The sequence below is a fragment of the Mauremys mutica genome, chromosome 7 (assembly GCF_020497125.1).
Source record: "Mauremys mutica isolate MM-2020 ecotype Southern chromosome 7, ASM2049712v1, whole genome shotgun sequence".
In the NCBI taxonomy this organism is placed as follows: Eukaryota; Metazoa; Chordata; order Testudines; family Geoemydidae; genus Mauremys; species Mauremys mutica.
Window position 1 is genome coordinate 75,904,216 of NC_059078.1, and position 20,898 is coordinate 75,925,113.

At 45.3% G+C, this 20,898-nt stretch overlaps 1 protein-coding gene and 1 long non-coding RNA gene across 2 annotated transcripts in view; one reads left to right on the forward strand and one right to left on the reverse strand.

Moving 5' to 3' along the window:
• LOC123374972 overlaps window positions 1-2,538 on the reverse strand; it is a 42,861-nt gene extending 40,323 nt beyond the window's left edge. The window contains exon 1 of the long non-coding RNA XR_006581272.1: window positions 2,418-2,538. This is a non-coding gene — a long non-coding RNA (uncharacterized LOC123374972). The remainder of the gene's footprint in view (window positions 1-2,417) is intronic.
• Window positions 2,539-2,605: 67 nt separating this feature from the next.
• Window positions 2,606-20,898, forward strand: part of GLUD1 (glutamate dehydrogenase 1) — a 57,693-nt gene continuing 39,400 nt past the window's right edge. The window contains exon 1 of the mRNA XM_045025432.1: window positions 2,606-3,097. Within this exon, the coding sequence (XP_044881367.1) occupies window positions 2,680-3,097 (418 nt within the window). The 5' untranslated portion in view covers window positions 2,606-2,679. The remainder of the gene's footprint in view (window positions 3,098-20,898) is intronic.

Here is a 20,898-nt window from a genome sequence, read left to right on the forward strand (position 1 = left end):
GGAAGCTGGGGAAAGGACGCCCCCCGTACTCACCTGTGGCAGGAAGCAGAGTACTGCAGCTGGGAGCTGGCGGAGTGGAGCGGGCTGGGGCTGGGCTGCTCCACTTCCACCGCTGCTGGTGAGTGCAGGGGGAATCCCTTCCCCCAAGCCCCCTCCCCTGAGTGACACGGCTGGGGCCGAGGCGAGGGAAGCAGAGAGGGCTGCTCCCCCCGCTAAGCACCCGGGCCACTCTGGGACTGTGGGGCCCCCCAAAAGTGCCCTCCCACAGCTCCTGCCCCCCAGGCCCTGGGGGGGGGGGAGACCCTCTGCCCCTTATCAAACCCCTCATCCGCAGCCTGGCCCGACACCCTTAACACGCTGCTCAGAGCAGCGTGTCAGAGCTTTACTGTGTGGTATGCGAACCCACGTTCTATCGAGTCACGTTATATCGGGGTAGAGGTGTATCTTGCACATGCCTGAAGAATTTTGAAATTAGGATATCTATCTAGATTAGGGGTCAGCAACTTTTCAGAAGTAGTGTGCTGAGTCTTCATTTATTCACTCTAGTTTAAGGTTTTGCTTTTAATGTTTTTAGAAGGTCTCTTTTTATATGTCTATAATATATAACTATTGTTGTATGTAAAGTAAATAAGGTTTTTTAAATGTTTAAGAAGCTTCATTTAAAATTAAATAAAATGCAGAGCTCCCTGGACCAGTGGCCAGGACCCGGGCAGTGTGAGTGCCACTGAAAATCAGCTCACGTGCTGCCTTTGGCACACATGCCATAGTTTGCCTACCCCTGATCTAGATAGACCAATCTACCCTAGATAGACACATGTCCCTGTTCCCACTCTTCGGAGGGCAGCATGTTTGCTTGGCAAGGGAGTTGTATGCTCTGGCCAAAATTAGCCTAATTTGCACTAAACAGTACTTTTATTCATCTGTAAATAAAGAACAAATGAAAAAATATCCTGTACAGGTTAGGAAGCCTGAAATTGTATTCAACAATAAATATTTCCACTCTTGCTTTCCCTCCTTGCTCCTATTTAGAATGGATATTTTCCCAGAAAAAGAAGAGTCTTTCAGAAAACCAGCGGCATCATTTGATATGGATCGGGAAGCAGCTGTTGCCCCTCTCGGGGGAAGTTTTCATAGATCTATATGCTCTACTTCCTTCCCTGTCACCCCAAGACTTTGCAGGATATAATATAATCACATATATTCTATACACCAGCAGTTTTTCTTCTGAAATGACATCCTTGAAGAAAAGATAATAAGACTGCTATTGTCTAACTCTGTCAAGGAAGTTAGTACACTGTTTTTCACCACAATCAGATTCACATCCTATGGCTTGGGTCCAGAAGGGGACATAACACACACTGACCAATGGATCACTTGTGCAGTTCTCCTCCCTGGCTATGCATGTCTGCTCTAATCTTGGCTCCCATTAAAACCTACAAGAACATTGCTCTGAAAGGGTCAGAGAACAGGGCTCTCTGTGTCACCTGGTGACAACCCCAGGCCAGGCAGGCAGGCGAGAGAATACCCAAAGCTAAGGAAGATACAAATGGTTGCATATTGAACCCTGTGTTACTTAGGGCAGAGGGTCCCTGTACCCCAGATAAGCAATGCAGCAAAGCTCGTCAGCACTGTAGGTTAAAGCAATGATTCTCAACCAGGGGTACATGTACCCCTGGGGGTCCGCAGAGGTCTTCCAAGGGGTACATCAAGGTATTTGCCTAGTTTTACAACAGGCTACATAAAAAGCACTAGCAAAGGCAGTACAAACCAACATTTCATACGACTTGTTTATACTGATCTATATACTTATACACTGAAATGTAAATACAATATTTACATTTCAATTGATTTATTTCCAAATTATATGGTAAAAAATTAGACAAAGCAATTTTTTAGTAATAGTGGGCTATGACACGTTTCTATTTTTATGTCTGATTTTGTAAGCAAGTACTTTTTCAGTGAGGTAAAACTGGGTACGCAAGCCAAAGCAGACTCCTGCAAGGGGTATAGTAGTCTGGAAAGGTTGAGAGCCACTGGGCTAAAGCTCGCTCAGCCGGGATAGCCAATGTGCCCATCGCTCGGGGCTGGGCGGGCGGTTGGGGGGCTGTGGGCAGATGGAACCGGAAAGGAGGGTGTAACGGGGCCCGGGGAACGAAAGGGAGGTCAGGGGCTCTGCCGCTCCCCGCAGCGGAAGGGGAAGGATGACCGGCTCTACTGTACAGGGCCCACGGCCCAGGCGCAGCCTCCCACGGGGCTGCCCGCGCCTGCAGTCGGGAGGAGCGACCGCTCCGCACCCTCCCGAGCCCCCCCGCACGGGCGGAAGCACTTTAGGTTCCCGCTCCCCCACCAGCACCCTGGACCGAGAGCGACGAGGGCCGGAGGCTAGATCCCGACACGCATGCGCGCCACACACCCACCTAGGGCCTTCCGGGAGACGGGCTGAGCGCCGGCACCGCGCCCAGCTCCTCACGGCGGAGCCAAGAGGGCGGAGGGGTTCCGGGCGCGGCGTGTGCGCACGCGCGGCAGGGAGGTGTTGTCTGACCCGAGCCGCCCCTCCGGCCTCGCCCCGCGGGGCCATTTAAAGGCGGCGCCGGAGGCAGGCCGCCTCTGTTGTGCTGTCGGCCGCGCAGCGCTAGAGCAGCCCCGACTCTGCCTCCCGGCCCCGCTGCAGCTGCCACCATGTACCGTTACCTAGGGGAGCTGCTCGCGTCCCGCGCCGGGGCCGGCTCGGTGCTGGCGGGCACGGAGCCCAGCGCGGCGGTAGCGGCAGCCCTGTGGGGCGGCCCCTGCGGGGGGCTCCCGCCGCGGCGGCGCTACAGCGAGGCGGAGCAGGAGGACGACCCCAACTTCTTCAAGATGGTGGAGGGATTCTTCGACCGCGGCGCCGGCATCGTGGAGGACAAGCTGGTGGAGGGGCTGCGCTCGCGGGAGAGCCCCGAGGAGCGGCGCCACCGCGTCCGCGGCATCCTCCGCATCATCAAGCCCTGCAACCACGTGCTCAGCGTCTCCTTCCCCATCAAACGCGACAACGGAGAGTGGGAGGTGATCGAGGGATACCGGGCGCAGCACAGCCAGCACCGCACCCCCTGCAAGGGAGGTGAGCTCCGCACCCCTGTGCGCGCGCGCACACAGCCCGCACCGCACCCCCTGCCCGGGGGGTGAGCTCCGCACCCCACCATCACCATACCCACAGCCAGCTCCGCACCGCTGTGCGCGCTCACACACAGCCACCTCCGCACCCCCCCCCATACCATTCCGACAGCGGCACTGCACCTCCTGCAAGGGACGGGAGAGCCCCTCTACCCTGGTATACAGATCTCTAGCACCCTGACAACCTGAAAATTGAGACCCACGCATGAGATCCATGTATAGACAGAGCCATACGTACCCGGGGTACCCCCTGCAAGGTTGGTGAGACCTCCTCATAGATCCCCAGCACTCCTCATGCAGTGCCAGTACTGCACCTATATAAACTAACCCAGCACTGCACTACCTGCAGGAAAGGGGACACCCCAGCAGGAGAGTCTCTTTATATCCCATTCATATACAGCCAGCACTACACCCAACAAACAAGTGATTAAAGTAGAGTGAGACAGGAGTGAGAGCTTTCACTGCACCAGCCAAGGAGGGAAGGGCAGTTTTTGGGGATCACTGCTTACCCAGAACTAGGGAGAATTCTCATCTACTTTCAGCAGCATGGGAGCTATAATTCCTGCTTGGTTATCACCTGCTCCAAACACAGCCATCAGTATATCCACTGTAAGAGTAATGAGATTCCCTCCTATACTTCACAACTGGAACTGTACCTTGTGAAAGGAGTATGACAGAAATATTTTTCTTTTTCTCAGCTAGTGTTGGCTCCCTGCAAAAGATAGGAAACACATACACAGCCAACATTGCACCCCTAAAAGGCAGTCCATGTTCCCAATACTGCATATCCAACAATGCTAGCCCTGCAGCCCTTCCAAGGCCGGTGCGGAGCTCCTTGCCACTGACCCCCTACATCCATCCATGCATTCTCTGCAAGAGAGGTCAACTTCCATCTCTGTCCCAACCTAGCCACATGCCTGCCAAAATAAAAAGTGTGTAAATATACATGTAGTTACATAAATTCAATTGCAAGTCATTTGAAGCACATGCTTTCCTATTTTCAGCTTGCATTGTAACAAAACTTCAATGTGTGGAAGAGGAGGAACTTGGCTTACATCTATGGGGCACTTAGAGCTTGATAAACACCTTCTACAAGGGAAAACAATTTTAGTACCATATTTCCAATATTCCTAAGAAGGTGGGAAGTAGAGGGATGTCAGTTCTTATTAATATTTAAATGATCACTTAACCCCTAAAATGCTAGGGTGCTTTCAACAACTTTTCTAGTGTGTTTAGGAGTTTTGATCGTGACATCCCAAGGTTATATACTAATGTCAGGGATCCAAAACAATGCAGTTTTGTCTTGCAAAGAATGATCATTCTCACCCCAGGGAATGTTCTGAACAATTCAGATTTACCCAGAGAAGTTCTCAGCAAATCTCAAACTTTAACAACATGAATGGTGAAATTTGAGCCACTATGTACACTTTCATTGTTTAATTATGAATTGAAAAGTTGGGGGGAAAACAAAAAATAACTTGAAAATATTATAATGTAAGGGCTGTTTCTAATACATACTTTGATTTAATACAAAATCCCCCTCCAGCCCAGAGCAGGAAAATAGCCAGTTGGTCAAGTTTCTAGGTAGATGTACAGAAAAAGCCAAAAACTAGCGGTTTTCTAGGAAAAGAAGTCACACCTTTATAAGGGAATTGAGAGGATTGGCCCAGTACAGGCAACCATGCATCCCTAATACTTCCAGGGCTGTGAGCCTATGAAGCAAGACTCCCAACCATCATTAAGGACTCAACCAGTACTATATCCCCTTGAAAGATAGTTAGTCACCCTGGCTTCCAGCCTGGATCAGTCAGCGCTGTGCGCTCTGTTAGGCACATAATCTTTAAAAACAGTTACACGCCTGTAATTATCTCAGCATATAGGACTTCAAACTAAACACCATACCTTTGCCAGACACCTGAAATCGTAATTGTACAGAATGCACCCCTGCATGTTGTGTCATAATGGACCTCCTCTTTATGGTTGCTAGAAAAAGATTGGGGGAGTGTTAAGAACACTTACTCATCTTATAAAGAATTAAGTATAGGTGCTCTCTAGGTCTGACTATTGGATTTATGCTTAGGATTCGGATTCCTTAACTTCCTCTTGAAAGACTGAGGCACTTTTCTTCTGGTTTTTGGTACAATAATGTACTTTAGAATTGTGGGTTTTTTGTTTGTTGTTTTTTTTCTCTGCCAGTTGGACTGTTTGCATAGTTTTTAACTCCATCAACGCTGCAGTTTGACACCTATGTGTCAGGTGATTTGGGCTCACATGGCTTAGGCTACAGGGCACTTTACTTACGGTGTAGACCAGTGGTCCCCAACCCGCCAGCCGAAGGACCACTGCGGCGGTGAAGCACCCGCCGAAATGCTGCTGAATTTCGGCAGCATTTTGGCGGTAATGCCTCTCGATGACGCCGAAATGCTGCTGAATTTCGGCAGCATTTTGGCGGCAATGCCTCTCGATGACGCCGCTTGCTGTCGACAAGCGACATCAGCAAGAGGCGTCCCCGCCGAAATTCGGGAGCGACGCCTCTCAATGATGTCACTTGTCAATGGCAAGCGGCGTCAGCGAGAGGCGTCCCCGCCGAAATGCCGCTGAAATTCGACGGCGTTTTGGCGGGTGCTCTCCCGGGGGCCAGGACGTGGGTGCATTAAGATGCCCCTGCGGGCACCGCATTGGGGACCACTGGTGTAGACATTCAGGCTTGGGGTGGAGCCCAGGCTTCGGGACCCACCCAGTCTTTGTCCTCAAAGGAAATGTGCACAACAGCTTCAAAAGATGAGCATGGACGCTTAAATTCATAACTTTGCTGGATACTAAAAACTGGTCTTAATAAAGACACTGGATTTGTGTCTTCTTACAACAGTCTGTAACCCACTAGCCCCTCTTTTGCCTATGTTTGCAGAGGGGTTAATGGGCCACTTAAACTTGAACGTCCCTTAGAATTTATTTACTTATGCTAAACAACCTGTTCCACCTTGTAATAGGTGCGACACTCAATACCTTTCCCAGAACTGAAGAAAAGCTCTTTTTTTTTTTTTCACCAACAGACGTTGATCAAATAAGGGCTTGTCTACACTTAGAGCGCTGAAGGAAGTACTCATACCCCTGAGTGACCTAGTTATACAAACATGAGTTCGTAGTGTAGACCAGGACAATAGGATATTATCTTACCCACCTTGTCTCTCTAAAATGGTGTGGGCATTTTAAAATACATTTTCCTTTGACTCTGTTTTAAGATGTGCATTTCTGATGACCTGGGAGTAAGAAATGAGAACATCAAACTCAAAGCTCCTCTCATACAGGCAATGGCTTTATCTGTGTGGAGTCAGTGTCCCCAACTATTGCCACAACCTTGTCTGGGGCCTGGCCTATGGCAGTTTGAAAACCACTGGTGATCACAACCCAGTGCTGGGTCGTGGAATCCAAGGCACTGGGTTGCGGCAGCTCTGGTCTGCACCGCTGACTGGGCCGTTAAAAGTTGGTGGTGCTGCCTGGCTAAGGCAGGCTAGTCCCTACCTGTTCTGACACCGCACTGTGCCCCAAAAGTGGCCAGCAGCAGGTCTGGCTCCTAGGTTGGGGGGTGAGGGGGAGCACGAGGCTCCATGCGCTGCCCCTGGCCCGAGCACTGGCTCCCCACTCCCATTGGCTGGGAACAAGCCAATGGGAGCTGGGGGGAAGGGGTGTGTCTGTGGATGAGAGCCACATGGAGCTGCTTGCGCACCTCCGCCTAGGAGCCAGACCTGCTGCTGGCCGCTTCCGGGGCGCAGCGCGGTCCGTGGTGCCAGGACAGCCAGGAAGCCTGCCTTAGCACCCCTGCTGTGCCACTGACCGGGAGCCACCCGAAGTAAGCCTGTACCCCAATTCCCTGCCCCAGCCCTGAGCCCCCCAAGTCCCTTCCTGCACCCCAAACCCTTTATCCCTGTCCCTACCCCAGAGCCTGCACCCCCAGCCCAAAGCCCTGATCTCCTGCACCCCAACCCCCTGCCACAGCCCAGAGCCCCCACCCACACCCTGAACCTCTCATTCCTGGCCCCACCTTGCAGCCCTCACCCCCAATCCAACCCTCTGCCCCAGCCCTGAGCTCCTCCCGTGCCCCAAATCCCACATCCCCAGCTCTGTTTGGTTGCAGGCATCAATAATTTTCTTCAACTGGGTGGCCAGAAAAAAAAGTTTGAAAACCACTGGCCTACACTACAGACTTAGGCTGACATAAAACAGCTTTTGTCAACCTAACTCTGTAAGTATCTACTCTAAAATGTAGCTCTCACTACACCAACTTAATAACTCTACCTCTGCAAGTGGCATAGCACTTAAGTTGATGCAGTAGACCAGGGGTTGGCAACCTTTCAGAAGTGGTGTGCCGAGTCTTCATTTATTCACTCTGATTTAAGGTTTCGCGTGCCAGTAATGCATTTTAACGTTTTTACGTCTCTTTCTATAAGTCTATAATATATAACTAAACTGTTGTTGTATGTAAAGTAAATAAGGTTTTTCAAATGTTTAAGAAGCTTCATTTAAAATTAAATTAAAATGCCCCCCCCCCCCCCCCCCCCCCCCCGACCGGTGGCCAGGACTCAGGCAGTGTGAGTGCCACTGAAAATCAGCTCGCGTGCCCATAGGTTGCCTACGCCTGCAGTAGACACTGCATTGCTTATAGTGACTGTTGCTGCCTTTCAGAAGCTGTCCGACAGTGCCCCACAGTGACAGTTAAATCGGTGCAAGCGCTCCTCGAGAGGATGGACACTGCTGACACGAGTGTAGTGTGGAGATGCAAAAGTGATTTAATTATTTCAGTGACTGTATGTTGACGTAACTTAGGTCGACTTAATTTTGTCGTGTAGACTTGCCCTGGTGTACAGATGGCAAGTATGCTGCTTTCTCCTGTAATTGCTTCTCTGTCCTACTGCTCTATAAGTTATCTTATCCATGATACTGCAGTTGTGCAGAAAACCGTTCTTTGTGTTACTGCTGCTGTTGGTCAGAGCCACATTTGCACTCACCATAGTAACATTTAATTTTTGTAGTCCAGTTTCAGATTCACCTAAAAAACTTCAGGTGACTTATTAAATGCTGTTATTATGAACATAATGAATTTTACTGTAAACTCATTAGCAGTATTATCCAGAAAATGTCTTAACATCAATGTTAATAATGTTCTGTAGCAATTTACTCTGCAAGTAAATGTAAAGAGGGTTGACTGTTGGGATGTCTCCTACTATGGTAACTGACCTTTTTAGCCTGAACCTTCCATACCAGGAGTGGGCAAACTATGGCCTGCGGGCCACATCCAGCCCACCAGCTGATTTAATCTGGCCCTCGAGCTCCTGCTGGGGAGCGGGGTTTGGGGATTGGCCCTCTCCAACCAGGGAGTGGGGTCGGGGGTCGCTTTGCACGCATGTGTCGCTGCTCCTAGAAACAGCAGCATGTCCCCCCTCCAGCTCATATATGTAGGGACAGCCAGGGGGTCCGCACGCTCCCTCCGTCCCAAGCACTGCCCCCGCAGCACCCTTTGGCTAGGAACTGCAGCCAGTGGGCGCTGCAGGGGCGGCGCCTGTGGACAGGGCTGCGTGCAGAGCCGCCTGATCGCACCTCCACCTAGAAGCTGGAGGGGGGACATGCTTCTGCATCTGGGAGCTGTTGAGGTAAAAGCCGCTCAGAGCCTGCACCCAACGCCCCAACCTCCTGCCCCAATCCTGATCCCCCTCCCGCCCGCCGAATCCCCTCAATCCCAGCTTGGAGCACCTTCCTGCACCCCAAGCACCTCATCCCCACCCTGGGCCCTCACACACATCTGTGCCCCACTCACCTGCCCCAGCCCAGAGCCCCCTCCCACACGCTGAACCCCTTGATCCCAGCCTCGAGCACCCTCCTACATCCCAAACCCCTCACCCCCAGCCCAGAACCCGCATCTCCAGCTGGACCCCACACCCTAACCCCTTGCTCCACCCCAGAGCCCCTCCCACACCCTGAACTCCTCATTTCTGGCCCCACCCCAGAGCCTGCACCACCAGCAAGAGCCCTCACCCCGTTCTGCACCCCAACCCCAATTTTGTGAGCATTCATGGCCTGCCATACAATTTCCATACCCAGATGTGGCCCCCGGGCCAAAATGTTTGTCCACCCCTGTTCTATACCATTAAATAACTGAGTTCTGATAGTAATTCTGTCAGGTTTTAAACCCAATGTTTGTTTGTTTGTTTTGTTCTTTTTTCAGCTCAGTGCCTTAAACAAATGTTTCACTCTCTGTAGTATTTCCATTACTCCCAGTGGACCAGATAGTTGAAACACCTCATTCCCCTCAGTTCAGTGAGACCAAGGATCTTTCTCAGTCTCTTTCCTGGCTCCCTTGGTTTCTTCATTTATTTTCTTTCTCCTTCCTTTCCCATTCCTAATATCATTGCTCTCACGGTTCCCTAGCTTCCTGTGCGCTTTCCCATCTCTTTTCTCCTCAGTGGGGCAAGTGTTCTTCTTTCTTTAGATCCTCCCTTCAGCTGTCACTTCCAATTGCTGTGGAACTTTCAAGTTCCAACATTCCATCCCTTCTGGTGTCAGTGGCCCAACTCTGAACATGTTGTTCACTGTTTGAATAACAGGAGATGGGCTTGGGGGAAGAAGGAGGGAAGAAAGCTGTTACCTGAAGATTAATGTAATACTAATCTAATTTATGCTGTATAGGATGTTTCATATTTGATCTAGGCTGAACACTGGTAATTTACCTATTGGGAGACCAGATTAATAGCATACAGTAGCTGGGAAGTGATAGTTCATCAGATGACTTCAAGTACATGAAATCATATTTAAAGAGATCATAGAGATGGGACTTGTACACTTGCTATGCATCAGGTAGCTGGAGGACTAAACCCACTGTGCAGGTAGCTATGATAGACTAGGGTGGGGATATGCACCAGCAAGGGATAGGGGCAGAAAGAAACCCTGGTTATTAAATAAATAAAAATCAATTTCCTGAGAGTTGTAGAAAAATAATGGGATGATGCTGATATTTCTACATTGGTGCTACCCCATAACCCTTCTTTGAGTGCTTCAACTTTTATGAAAGTATAGTCTATCTCTTAAATGTCAAGCTCCATCACTTCACTGCTAGAAAGGTGAAGGAATTTTCTGTTTGTCCTTTCTCACTCAATTTCTCTCAGGACTGCCTTCATGTCCTGAAGAGATGGCAGGTCTCCACTACTCCTAGTTTTGAGTCCTCCAGTCTCTGCCTCTTTTGCCACTTCTGGCTTTCACATGCAGCAGTGTAATGAAATGGACATGATTCTTTACTGTTCATTGCTGCTCATAGCAGCAGTGAGTCTAATCAAAGTCTTGCTAATATGCTGATGCTCAGTAAAATTCTGAGTAGCAGTAGCAGCTTTGAAACTGTCTGGAGCTTCAGGAAGATGGTGTACTGTATTGGATAACATTTGGAAAGTTATCTTTGTAATCAGAAAACATGCATTCTGCAGAAATTGATTACTTAGGCCCTTCTAGTAACCAGAGAAGCTTTCTTATTCCAGTAAGTGAAGTTTTAGGGACTTGCTTGTGTGCTTAAAACACTCAGTGCTTCTATTATACATTTAGATGTCTGCATAAACTAAACTGGAGTCAAAAGATAAGTGTGTGAAAGCAGAGCTCAAAAATTAATATTGCAACAGTTTGCCAAATGTGAAAATTGCTGGCTATGGTTTTTCCAGGCGGTGGAGGCCAGAAGATAGTCTGGACCACAGTCAGCAGCAGCAAGAACCAGGTAGGGAAATTAAGGCATCTGTGACAGAAGTTGTTGCAAGGAGAGAAGTGGCAAGTAGTGCTCTTGGGAAGGCTTTAATGGTACTAGCTGACACACAGCTCATAGATCTGTTCGATCACCAAAACAGAACTTTCACTTGCAGCTGGTGAACCCAAATTTTGAGCGCTGGTGAAAGGAAGGGTTTCGCTGTGGGGGCAAAATGGGAACCTTTCCTATTTAAAGATTTACCAAATGTATTGCCAAATAAACATGCTTGAACAGGTGTTTTGGACCTCTATGTAACTTACTGTTAGTAAGTACATGAGCATCAATAATTAGCATAAGCATTGAACATTAAACTCCCTATCATTGGGTTATTTTTGAGTTTCAGCAAATACTTATAGGAATCTAATTTGGGTTTATATCTTTATTTAGTAAAAAGTGTAACTGAGGAACTAAACTGAAAGATAAGAGCTTCTTTTGAAAAGGATCAGTATTAAATATTGTCTGAAGGTTATAGACAAAAGGCTCTAAGATCTTGGGTACATAATACAATACATGTTATTCCATTAGATCAGGGTTCTTTTTGCACTTGTTGCCATCTCCTTCATATAAGTTCCATAATTCATTTATGGTGATTTACTGTCTTTAATGCCTGTATGTATTTGCGTTTAAAAGTCATACTTAGGTCAGTTTACTTTAATACAATTATCTAGAATATTCTACTTTAGGTATCTGTTGGATTCAGTAGTTATGCAATAACCCTGTCAAACTTTGTTACCTCAAAATTTAAAAATTATAAATACTGTATGCATTTACAAAATCTAAGACCTATAGAAATGTTTTCATAATTGGGTATTCCAGTGGGAAGTGGGCTTTGCTCGCATATCCCTGCAGTATTTGCTAAGTCTTTCACCCAAAAGTGAAACTGACTTGGTCTGTCCAATCAATGAAATGTAAGGAGTAAGCAGCATAAATAGTTAAATAAGTTTTTTAATACTTCTAGATTCAGTAGTCTAAGGTATTAGTGATATATGTAAGAACTTGTTTGGTGACTCTTTTGAAAGGCTTAAAAACAAAAAATGATCTGATTCATTTGAATACTATAATTCACTACCAATAGCATACCCTACACAATAATAGTTCAGGGAAGGAGCAGCTGCTTCATTTCACTGGTACATGAAGGGAAGTGTTTTGAGCCCCTTCAGAAAAACAAGCAATTTATAATTAAAAGCACTTGCCATCAGAAACAATTAAAGAGCACCTGAAATGACCTTTTTGCTCAAGCATTCATGGCACTTCTATTATAAGAGTAAGTAGTCAAGAGGGTACTAATATATGTTGGGGGTTTCAAACATATGGAACCCAGCCGCATAAATCTTTTTATTTACATTTTGGTGCCTCTCCTCTATAAGCTCTAGGAACACTTCAAAAACTGTCATTAATTTATCAAGTTATCTGTCCATTGAAATATTCTGCTTGAGATAGCCTAGATCATTCTTTTATAAATCTTACACATGCCAGTTTCTAGTAATTTACCTTTTGGTAGAAAATAAAGTTAAATGACAAGGAAGAATAAGACTTCTACAAATTCTCAGAGAAGTAAGGAGTCCTTCTTTCCTCCCTTTTTTTTGTGGTGTAATTTCTGGATCTTATTATGTTAATTACTTGTTACCCAAAATTCATTTTGTTCTAAAGCTGGATAGATGCTTAATGATAGCTAAAATGCTACTAAGAATCATTTTCCCTTCCTTTGCTTATATGGTGACTTGCGTGCTAAGAGCTGGAGTTAACAGGAAACCACAGCTGCTGTTGCTCATCATAGTGACAGCTGCCTAGAGAACTAAAACAATCCAAATAGGGTACAGGAAATGGGAGGCAGCAGAACACAACTGACTTTAAGGCAAAGTAGACTAGACTAGCTATTTTCTAACTAAAATCTATAATCTTATTTAGCAGTCTAAAAATTGTGTAACTGATAGCATAGCTGGGACAAAACTGTTTAGTTAAGGCGTTTTTGCATGAGCCAGTTGAGAGCAATTGTCAACAGGTAGGTTTCCTAGAGTTAATGGGAGTTGAAAGCTTAAGGTCAATAAAGGCATTCTTTTATATTAACATTTGCTGTGGGGTTCTCAGCTACTTGGTAGTAAGGAATGGATTCACTGATGTTCATAGGGCCCCGTTTACATTGGGGCTAAAACCGTACACTTTTTAAAAAATTACTTAAAACTTGTTTATGGTAACTATTTAGGAGTCCACTGTTAATGAATCCAAATTAACCATATGGTCTGAAACTGCTTGGCCCCTGTCCACTTTGGCCACCTGAAATAGTCTAAAACTGATGCAACAAGCATTTATTTTAGTTCCAGTGTAGCTGAGAGCTAAGGGTTCTGGTTTCCATACACATTTTGCATCTCTGGTCAGACCGATTGCAGTCCCGTGATGTTAGGGATTTTCAATAACCGGTTGAAATGGAATGTCACATGACAGTGGTCAAATATTCATGGCCCAGTCCTTATTCCTTATTTTAGAGACAAATGACTGCCTTAAATGATTGCTCCTGCAACTTGTGGATGATGAATCTGCATTTCTTTGTGGAGCAGCTTAACTGACTGACTGCCAAGGGGAACTTACTTCTGCTGAGAAACTTTCTAGTCTCTATCTCTTCTATTTTCTGTTCTCCTCTGGCTAGTAGATTTCACCTTCTCTCCTGTCCTGTATCTGCATGTGAGTGTCTTTCTTACCCTAATAACTCATTCCTCTACAGTTATCTTCCCCATTCTACTGCTGTCCTCTTCCCCCAACGGGTTCTACGATTGGACACTAGATGGACACAATATTGGCTCTCTGCTGCTGGCAGTGCTCTATTATACAGGCTTTATTTAGACAAGGCCTGATTTCTCTAAGGGCTTGTCTACGCTGGCACGCTAAATCGGTGCCACTGTGATTGATGCAGCAGCGTCGATTTACTGGGTCTGGTGAAAATGCGATAAATTGATGGTAGGGTGTTCTCCTGTTGACTTCAGTACTCCACCTCGCTGAGAGGCGGAAGGTAAGTTGGTGGGAGAGCATCTCCAGCCGACATAGCACGGTGTAGACACTGTGTGTTAGGTTGATGTAAGCTGTGTCACCCAGGTGGATGCTTTTCCAGGAGAGATGCTGTAACTCAAACAGGAGTTAATTTAGGCAAGTCCTATGGTGTACAGAAGGTCAAACTAGATAATCACAGTGGTCCCTTTTGGCCTTATCTGTGAATCTATAAATATACACATTGTACTACTTTAACTATACCCTTATAGTTTGAGTGTACAAACCCATCCTCCATTATATTGATATAAAAGGTGCCTCTACCAGAATATCTTATTCATGTATGGAAAGGGGAATAAGTTGCACTGATCTGACGTATTTTTGTCAGTAGAAATAGGGGTTGTACTGGTATAACTATTTTTTTAATAACCGCAACTCAAATAATTATACCAGTGCAAAAAATATGTAGACCAGGCCTTAAAAAGTTACAGGCCCTTACCACAAGGACCTTAAAATTGTCAACCAGTTTTAGTGCAGCTCACGCTACTAGCTGTCACTGGGGGCCATACAGTAGATGGGATTTTGCACACCATATGACACTTGCAACCTAAAATGAATGCTGAAAGCTAATACAACTTCATTTTGAAGTTATGGACACTTTTATGGAAAACATTTGTGGAAATGAGCCGTGTTATTGTGATACAACTTCTACCAATGGCTAAGTTTGTGTGTATATTTTACATAATGGTTCCTTATTTTAGCATTAGGTCTTAGCATTATCATTTAGGTTTAGCATTCCCCTTTTGTTGAAACTAGGCATGCTAGAACAGATGCAATTGTGGGTATACATTTAAATATCAGATTTGAAGAGCTACTGTTGACTTTTCTGGTTGCTGGTAGGGAATGATGTACTTAATGTTCTGTGCACTTGAACAACAAGCACTGCTTATTTAATAAACACAGTTTTGTTTCACTGCTCTCCTGGAAGAAATAAGCCATCCAAAGAGGGAATATACATGCAGATAAGTAGGTCTGAAGTATCAGAGCTGTTCCTGCTAGGAATGCAGGAATTGTCACAGAGAAATAAACTGGTGGTCCATACAGGTCTGTCTCATCTTATGCTGGGGTTACGTTCCACGGTCAGCGCGTAAAGCAAAAACCGCGTATAGTCAAAATTACATTGAGTGTAATGGCGGGCGGAATCGCCTGCACTACAGGAACAGTATTTAAATTGTTATTTTTCTCTTTTTTTTGGTTTGTTTTGTTTTTGCTAACCGCGTAACGCTGAATTTGCGCATGTTAAATGCGCGTAAGATGCGACAGACCTATATAGTTATCTGCTCTAACAATGACCTTTAGTAGATGCGTCAAAGTAAAATGGAAGAATCACTATTATAGACAATCGTAGACTAATCCACCCACAGAGAGGGTTTTCCTTGTTAGTTTAGTGGTTGGCTACTCCCTGGGAATAAGTGAGATTTTATTCCTTTTTTAAATCTCAGTTTTAATGTAGTTTGCTCTGGTCTCTTTCCTGGGTGGTTAATTTAGAACCCAGGAATGAGCATGAGTAGTTAAATTTATTTATTCCAATGCAAGTTACTTTGCATTTGTCAACAATGAATATTATCCTGCATTGTATTACCCACTCACCTAGCTTTGTTAGGACCCTCTAGAGTTTCACTAAAATAACCTATTTTTTTTCCATCTGCAAGTTTGCCACTTTACTGCTCACCCCCATTTCCAGCCGATCAATAAACACTAACCACGAGTCCTGGTATTCATTGTGCACCTCTTGGTTAACTTTCACATGGGGAAAAATGACAACGCATTCTGAAGAGGCCTGTGAATCATGTTGGACCAGGCAGTTAAGAGTTCTATTCCTAGTGTCGCATATGAAAGCTGGTGGTTGTGGTACTTTTATATATGCAATTGAAGGTTAATAAATCCATAATATGGACTAATCCTTTAGTACAAAAAACAACTAACTCTTCCCAAACTTAACCCATGTGAAAATGTTACCAGGGGATCACATGTCTAAAATGAGTATCTATAGCAAAATTACTTTTTATCAATGAAAGCTGATTTAAACTGAGGCCTTGTCTACACTACGGGGGTGGGGGTCGAACTAAGGTACGCGACTTCAGCTACGCGAATAGCGTAGCTGAAGTCGAACTACTTTAGTTCGAATTTCCTACCTGTCCAGACGCCGCGGGATCGAACTTCGTGGCTCCCCCGTCGACTCCGCCACCGCCGTTCGCGGTGGTGGAGTTCCGGAGTCGACGGGAGCGCGTTCGGAGTTCGAACTATCGCGTCTAGATTAGATGCGATAGTTCGAACTCCAAGAAGTCAAACTCTCCGCGTCGACCCGGTCGGTAAGTATGGACCTACCCTGATTGTTGCAGCATCAAAAGAGCTGTTGCTAATGTGGGATTACAATTAATATCTGATTGCTGTAGCTCTTATAAATCCCAGTTGGCATCTGGGACCCCATTCTGGCAAGTGCTGTACAATCAGAGTAGGATAGTCCCTGCCATGAAAAAACTTATTTTCTGATACTTATATGTTTGCATATAGAGAGGTGTACAGAACATGTACATTTTGTACACTTAAAAAAAAAAAGGGGGGGGGTGGTAAATTATGACCTTTAAAAATGCCTGAAGTTTGTATCTCCTTCCAATCTTGATTCTCTGTTGTGGGGTGTATTTTTTTTAAGAGATGAAATTCAAAGTAGAAAACAAAACCCTAAACTTCCAAGTTGTGATGAACTCTTACTCAAACTTGCTGAGTTCTGTAAGAAGCTTAATTCAGTGGGAGTAGTGGTCTGGGATGTTTTGCTATGAAATGTTACTATGGTGACTAGAGAACCTTTATTTGCTCCTTAAATGGAAGGGCTACTTTATATTCTGTAGAGGTTGGAGTATCTAATGTAGAGATCATGCTGTGGGGTAACTAAACTCAAAGGGTCTAGAAACATTCTGAATGTATCCACTTGCAAATGGGTACATTTTATTAAGCATCACTAGGTTCTCAGTATGCCTGGAAATCTAATTTGCATTTGAAACTCGGTCATTCTGTAGTGTCTAAAAGTAACATACTGTCAGTTTCTTTCGGAAGCCAAGGCATATTAATATGCCTAACATTAAAACTTGTATACATTCAGGTCTTGGATTAGAAGACAAGTTGATTTAATTTTTTCACTTAAAAAATCAAGGTCTTTCATGGGGTACCTGCTGGTACCTGTTTTATGACAGTTCTCTTCATTTCTGTAATACCTATTTAAACTGGTTAGGCTGAATACTCCTGCTGTACATCTGGAGTATGATTTGTAGATAAGAGCACCCCTGCAGACTCCATTGACATTCGAATCCAAAAGATGTTCTTATGCTTATAAATAGCTTCTACTTTGATGCATCCTTTAACAAAAATCTCATCTAAACTGATTCAGGACTTGTAAAGAGAAGTAATTCAGATCTAAAGTTTCCATTTCATCTTGCTATACTGTTTGTTGGTGTTTAAGCATTCTTTCTGGAAGCTATGCTGTAGTCAAATAAAAGCTTTCAAACTTAGTACAGAGGTTAACTGGGTGAAATTTAATGGTCTGCAATCTATAGGAGATCAGACTAGGTGATCTAATGATCCCTTGTGGCTTTAGCATCTGCGAATATATCATCCATGACCCTTAGAGGGTGATACTTGGACACAGTGAGAGATGTGCAAGTCTGTTTTGAAATCTGAGTTTGTCAAACATTAAAAATATGTTCTAGGGATCTGCCAGAGTGTGATCTGATTTAGGCCTTAGTATCTCCAGTAGAGAAGGTTTCTCTGGCTTCCTTTTTTGAATACACGAGGGGAAAAAAGAAAAACCTCCACTTACTCTTTCCAATCAAAAAATTATTGAACTTCTGTCCTGTTCTATGTTGGAGGGGTAATTGTTGAGTACACATTCAACTTTGATGGCTTTAGATTGGTGGGCAAACTTTTTGGCCCGAGGGCCACATCTGGGTGGGGAAATTGCATGCTGGGCCATGAATGCAGGGCTGGGTGTGGGAGGGGGTGCGGTGTTCAGGGAGGGGCTTAGGGCAAGGGGTTGGGGGCGCAGGAGGAGTGTGGGATATACAAGGGGGCTCAGGGCAGGGGGTTGGGGTGCAGAAGGGAATCGAGGTGCAGGCTGCAGCCCAGCGCCGCTTACCTTGAGCAGCTCCGGGGTGGCAGTGGCATGCAGCGGGGCTAAGGGCAGGCTCCCTGCCTGCCCTGGCCCCATGCCGCTCCTGGAAGCAGCCAGCACCATGTCCCTGCAGCCCCTGTGGGGGGTAGGGGGGAAGAGAGCTCCACGCGCCGCTCTTGCCTGCGGGTACCTCCCCCGAAGCTCCCATTGGCCGGGAACGGGAAACCGCGCCAATGGGAGCTGCGGGGGGCAGTGCCTGCAGGCGAGGGCAGCACGGAGCCCTCTGCTTCCCCCCGCCCCCCAGGTCTGCAGGGACCTGGTGCTGGCCGCTTCCGGGAGCAGCGCGGAGCCGGGTCAGGCAGGGGACCCAGCCTCAGCCCCGCGACGCCACGGAGGTGGCAATCCTGTGGGCCAGATCCAAAACCCTGATGGGCTGGATTCGGCCCGTGGGCCATAGTTTGCCCACCCCTGCTTTAGCTGGTTAACTGTAGTGATAGTACTCTTTTACGCACTATCCTGTGGAATTAACTTATTGCACCAATGTACTTGGCACTATTGAAACCTCCTGTATTCTATTCTTCTGTCTAAAAAAAATTCTAGAATGGCAGACTGGTGAGGTAGGTGATATTTAATGAATTATTGTATTTGGCAACATGCTACTTATGATCTTTACTACTTTTTCCTTTCTTTCTGCTAGTATAGGCTTTTCCTGATGTATTATACAGTTAAATATTTCTGGTATGATGTAATTTTTAACCTCTCTAACAATTCGGACTAAAGGTGATTTAGCTGACTGGCTTGCCTCTGGCCTGTCTCTCTACATCATAGTCACAGGTTGGGGGAATCAGTCCTTTATTCTTCTAATGTACTACTGACCAGTAATGAAAATTGTATGTGTTCGGGTTTAAAAGCTGAGACCCTGCGATATGAACGTCTTTCCCTACTCTTCAGCAATTAAATAGCAAAGTAGGTTGGAATTTGAAGCAATTTAAACAACATAAAGAAAAGGAACAAGAAACTAATAACTTGCTGTACTGTGGCTTGGCGTAACTTTTTTTGGGTGTGGTGGGGAAAGAAAATCCTTCTCTTATAAACAAGACTTTCTGGGTCTTTTCCAGTGGAAAGTATTTTCCATGGCTGTGAGTCATGCTATAACTTAAGGCTTTCATTACAAAAGATAACTTTGTCTAACTGTTTTTAAAAGTTACTGGTTCAAAAGACATTGTGTGGGCCATGCTAGGATTTTTAAAATGACAATTTTGGTGTGCAGCTTGTATGTGGTAGTCTTCTTTGTGTTTCTTAAATGTTTTGGAGTGCCATAAACTGTTGGATTGCTTCAAGCTTTGTTCTTTATTCTAATGTGAAAAATGTGCACAAGTTTTCAGAGATGGGAACACAGTGCAGAAAGGATTTCCAGATGCATAGCAATGCTGTTTCCCAATCTAATTTGCACTGAGTCTTTTGCTAAACTAGGAAGTTGTCAAACTAGATTTCACTGAAGTCCTTAGCATACTAGAAATCAAGTCTTATCTTTGTGCATCCTCCTGCAAAGGGCTGGCAATTTCCCAGGAAATACTAGTTTAGGACAGGACACTGGTAAATATTGGCTTAAACCCTGTTTGAACGGAGAAAAATAATTGCATCAGTGTTCAGCAAGCATAGAATGTCTCTTTTTTTCAAATTTTGGATACATCCATTCAAAAACAAGTTTGAGACTGGGTCTGTCCACTGCATCAAAGTTGGTCTTCTGCTGCATGGCCAAATGGACTTGGACTAGTAGAAAGCTGTGTAGAAATTTTGTTTGACATATAGTTGAAACAGCTGCTGTCTGGACAGAAGTCAACCATGTCTGTAACTAAGTCAAATGAATATATCATACCCTGGTTACAGAAAAGTTGGCTTCTACTTAGTGTAGATGGTGCTTCAGCCACTTCTAGTTTGACACTGAGTGGCAAGCATGCCTTAAAAAGATGGGTGTGTCAGGAAAAACTGAACAAAAATGGAATGTTGTTCTAAGTCAGAACAAGCTGTGCCGTATATAGTGTACGTTCCAGATGAAGTATTTTCAGGAAGGTAGTTAATTCCGCTTCCCCTGAGTTGTTAGAGCAAGATTGGGGAGAACATGTAAACTGCATTTCAGAGTTTAAACATTACTATTCTAATGCATTGTACCTTTTTTAAAAACTTAAAATTTCCTTTAACAGTTTGTGGTATTTCTAGTCTCAACACTAACCATTTATGTAATGAATTTGCAATGAAAAACCTAAGTCTTTTTTTTTAATTCACTGTCAGATAAAAACTAAAATCATATGCCTGTTCTGAGGGAAGCATTCAGGCCTTTAACTCTTGTTAGACTTATTGAAAAATATGTTCACATAGGAAGGCAGAAATTTGGCTGCAGACTTTTGAGCTACACTCAGTTTCTTTGTAGACTTGGGATCATTTCCAGTGCATTCATTAATGGCTTTCATAGGAGCTCAGGGGGTTACTTTGGATAATGCTTTTCACGTCTGAGGACCTGGATTTGTGTTCTCCTTTGGATAATAGGAAATCTGTGGAGTCTTTTTCTAGTTTCTGGTGTACACTCTGTCCCTGCTACAACCTTCCCCCTCCCCAGTTTCACAATTTACAGCCTATGCTTAAAAATCATAGGACTAGGGGAGAGAATCATTGTAGGTTAGAATTTAGACTCTGTAGAGCTGTGGGAGAAACTTGCATAGTAGCTACTTTTGGTTGCAACCTTGTGCTGTTATCCCTTGGCTTTTGTGGGCACTAAATTCATATTCTAAACTGCAAGTCTGAGCATCTAGAGCAGGCCTGCACAACA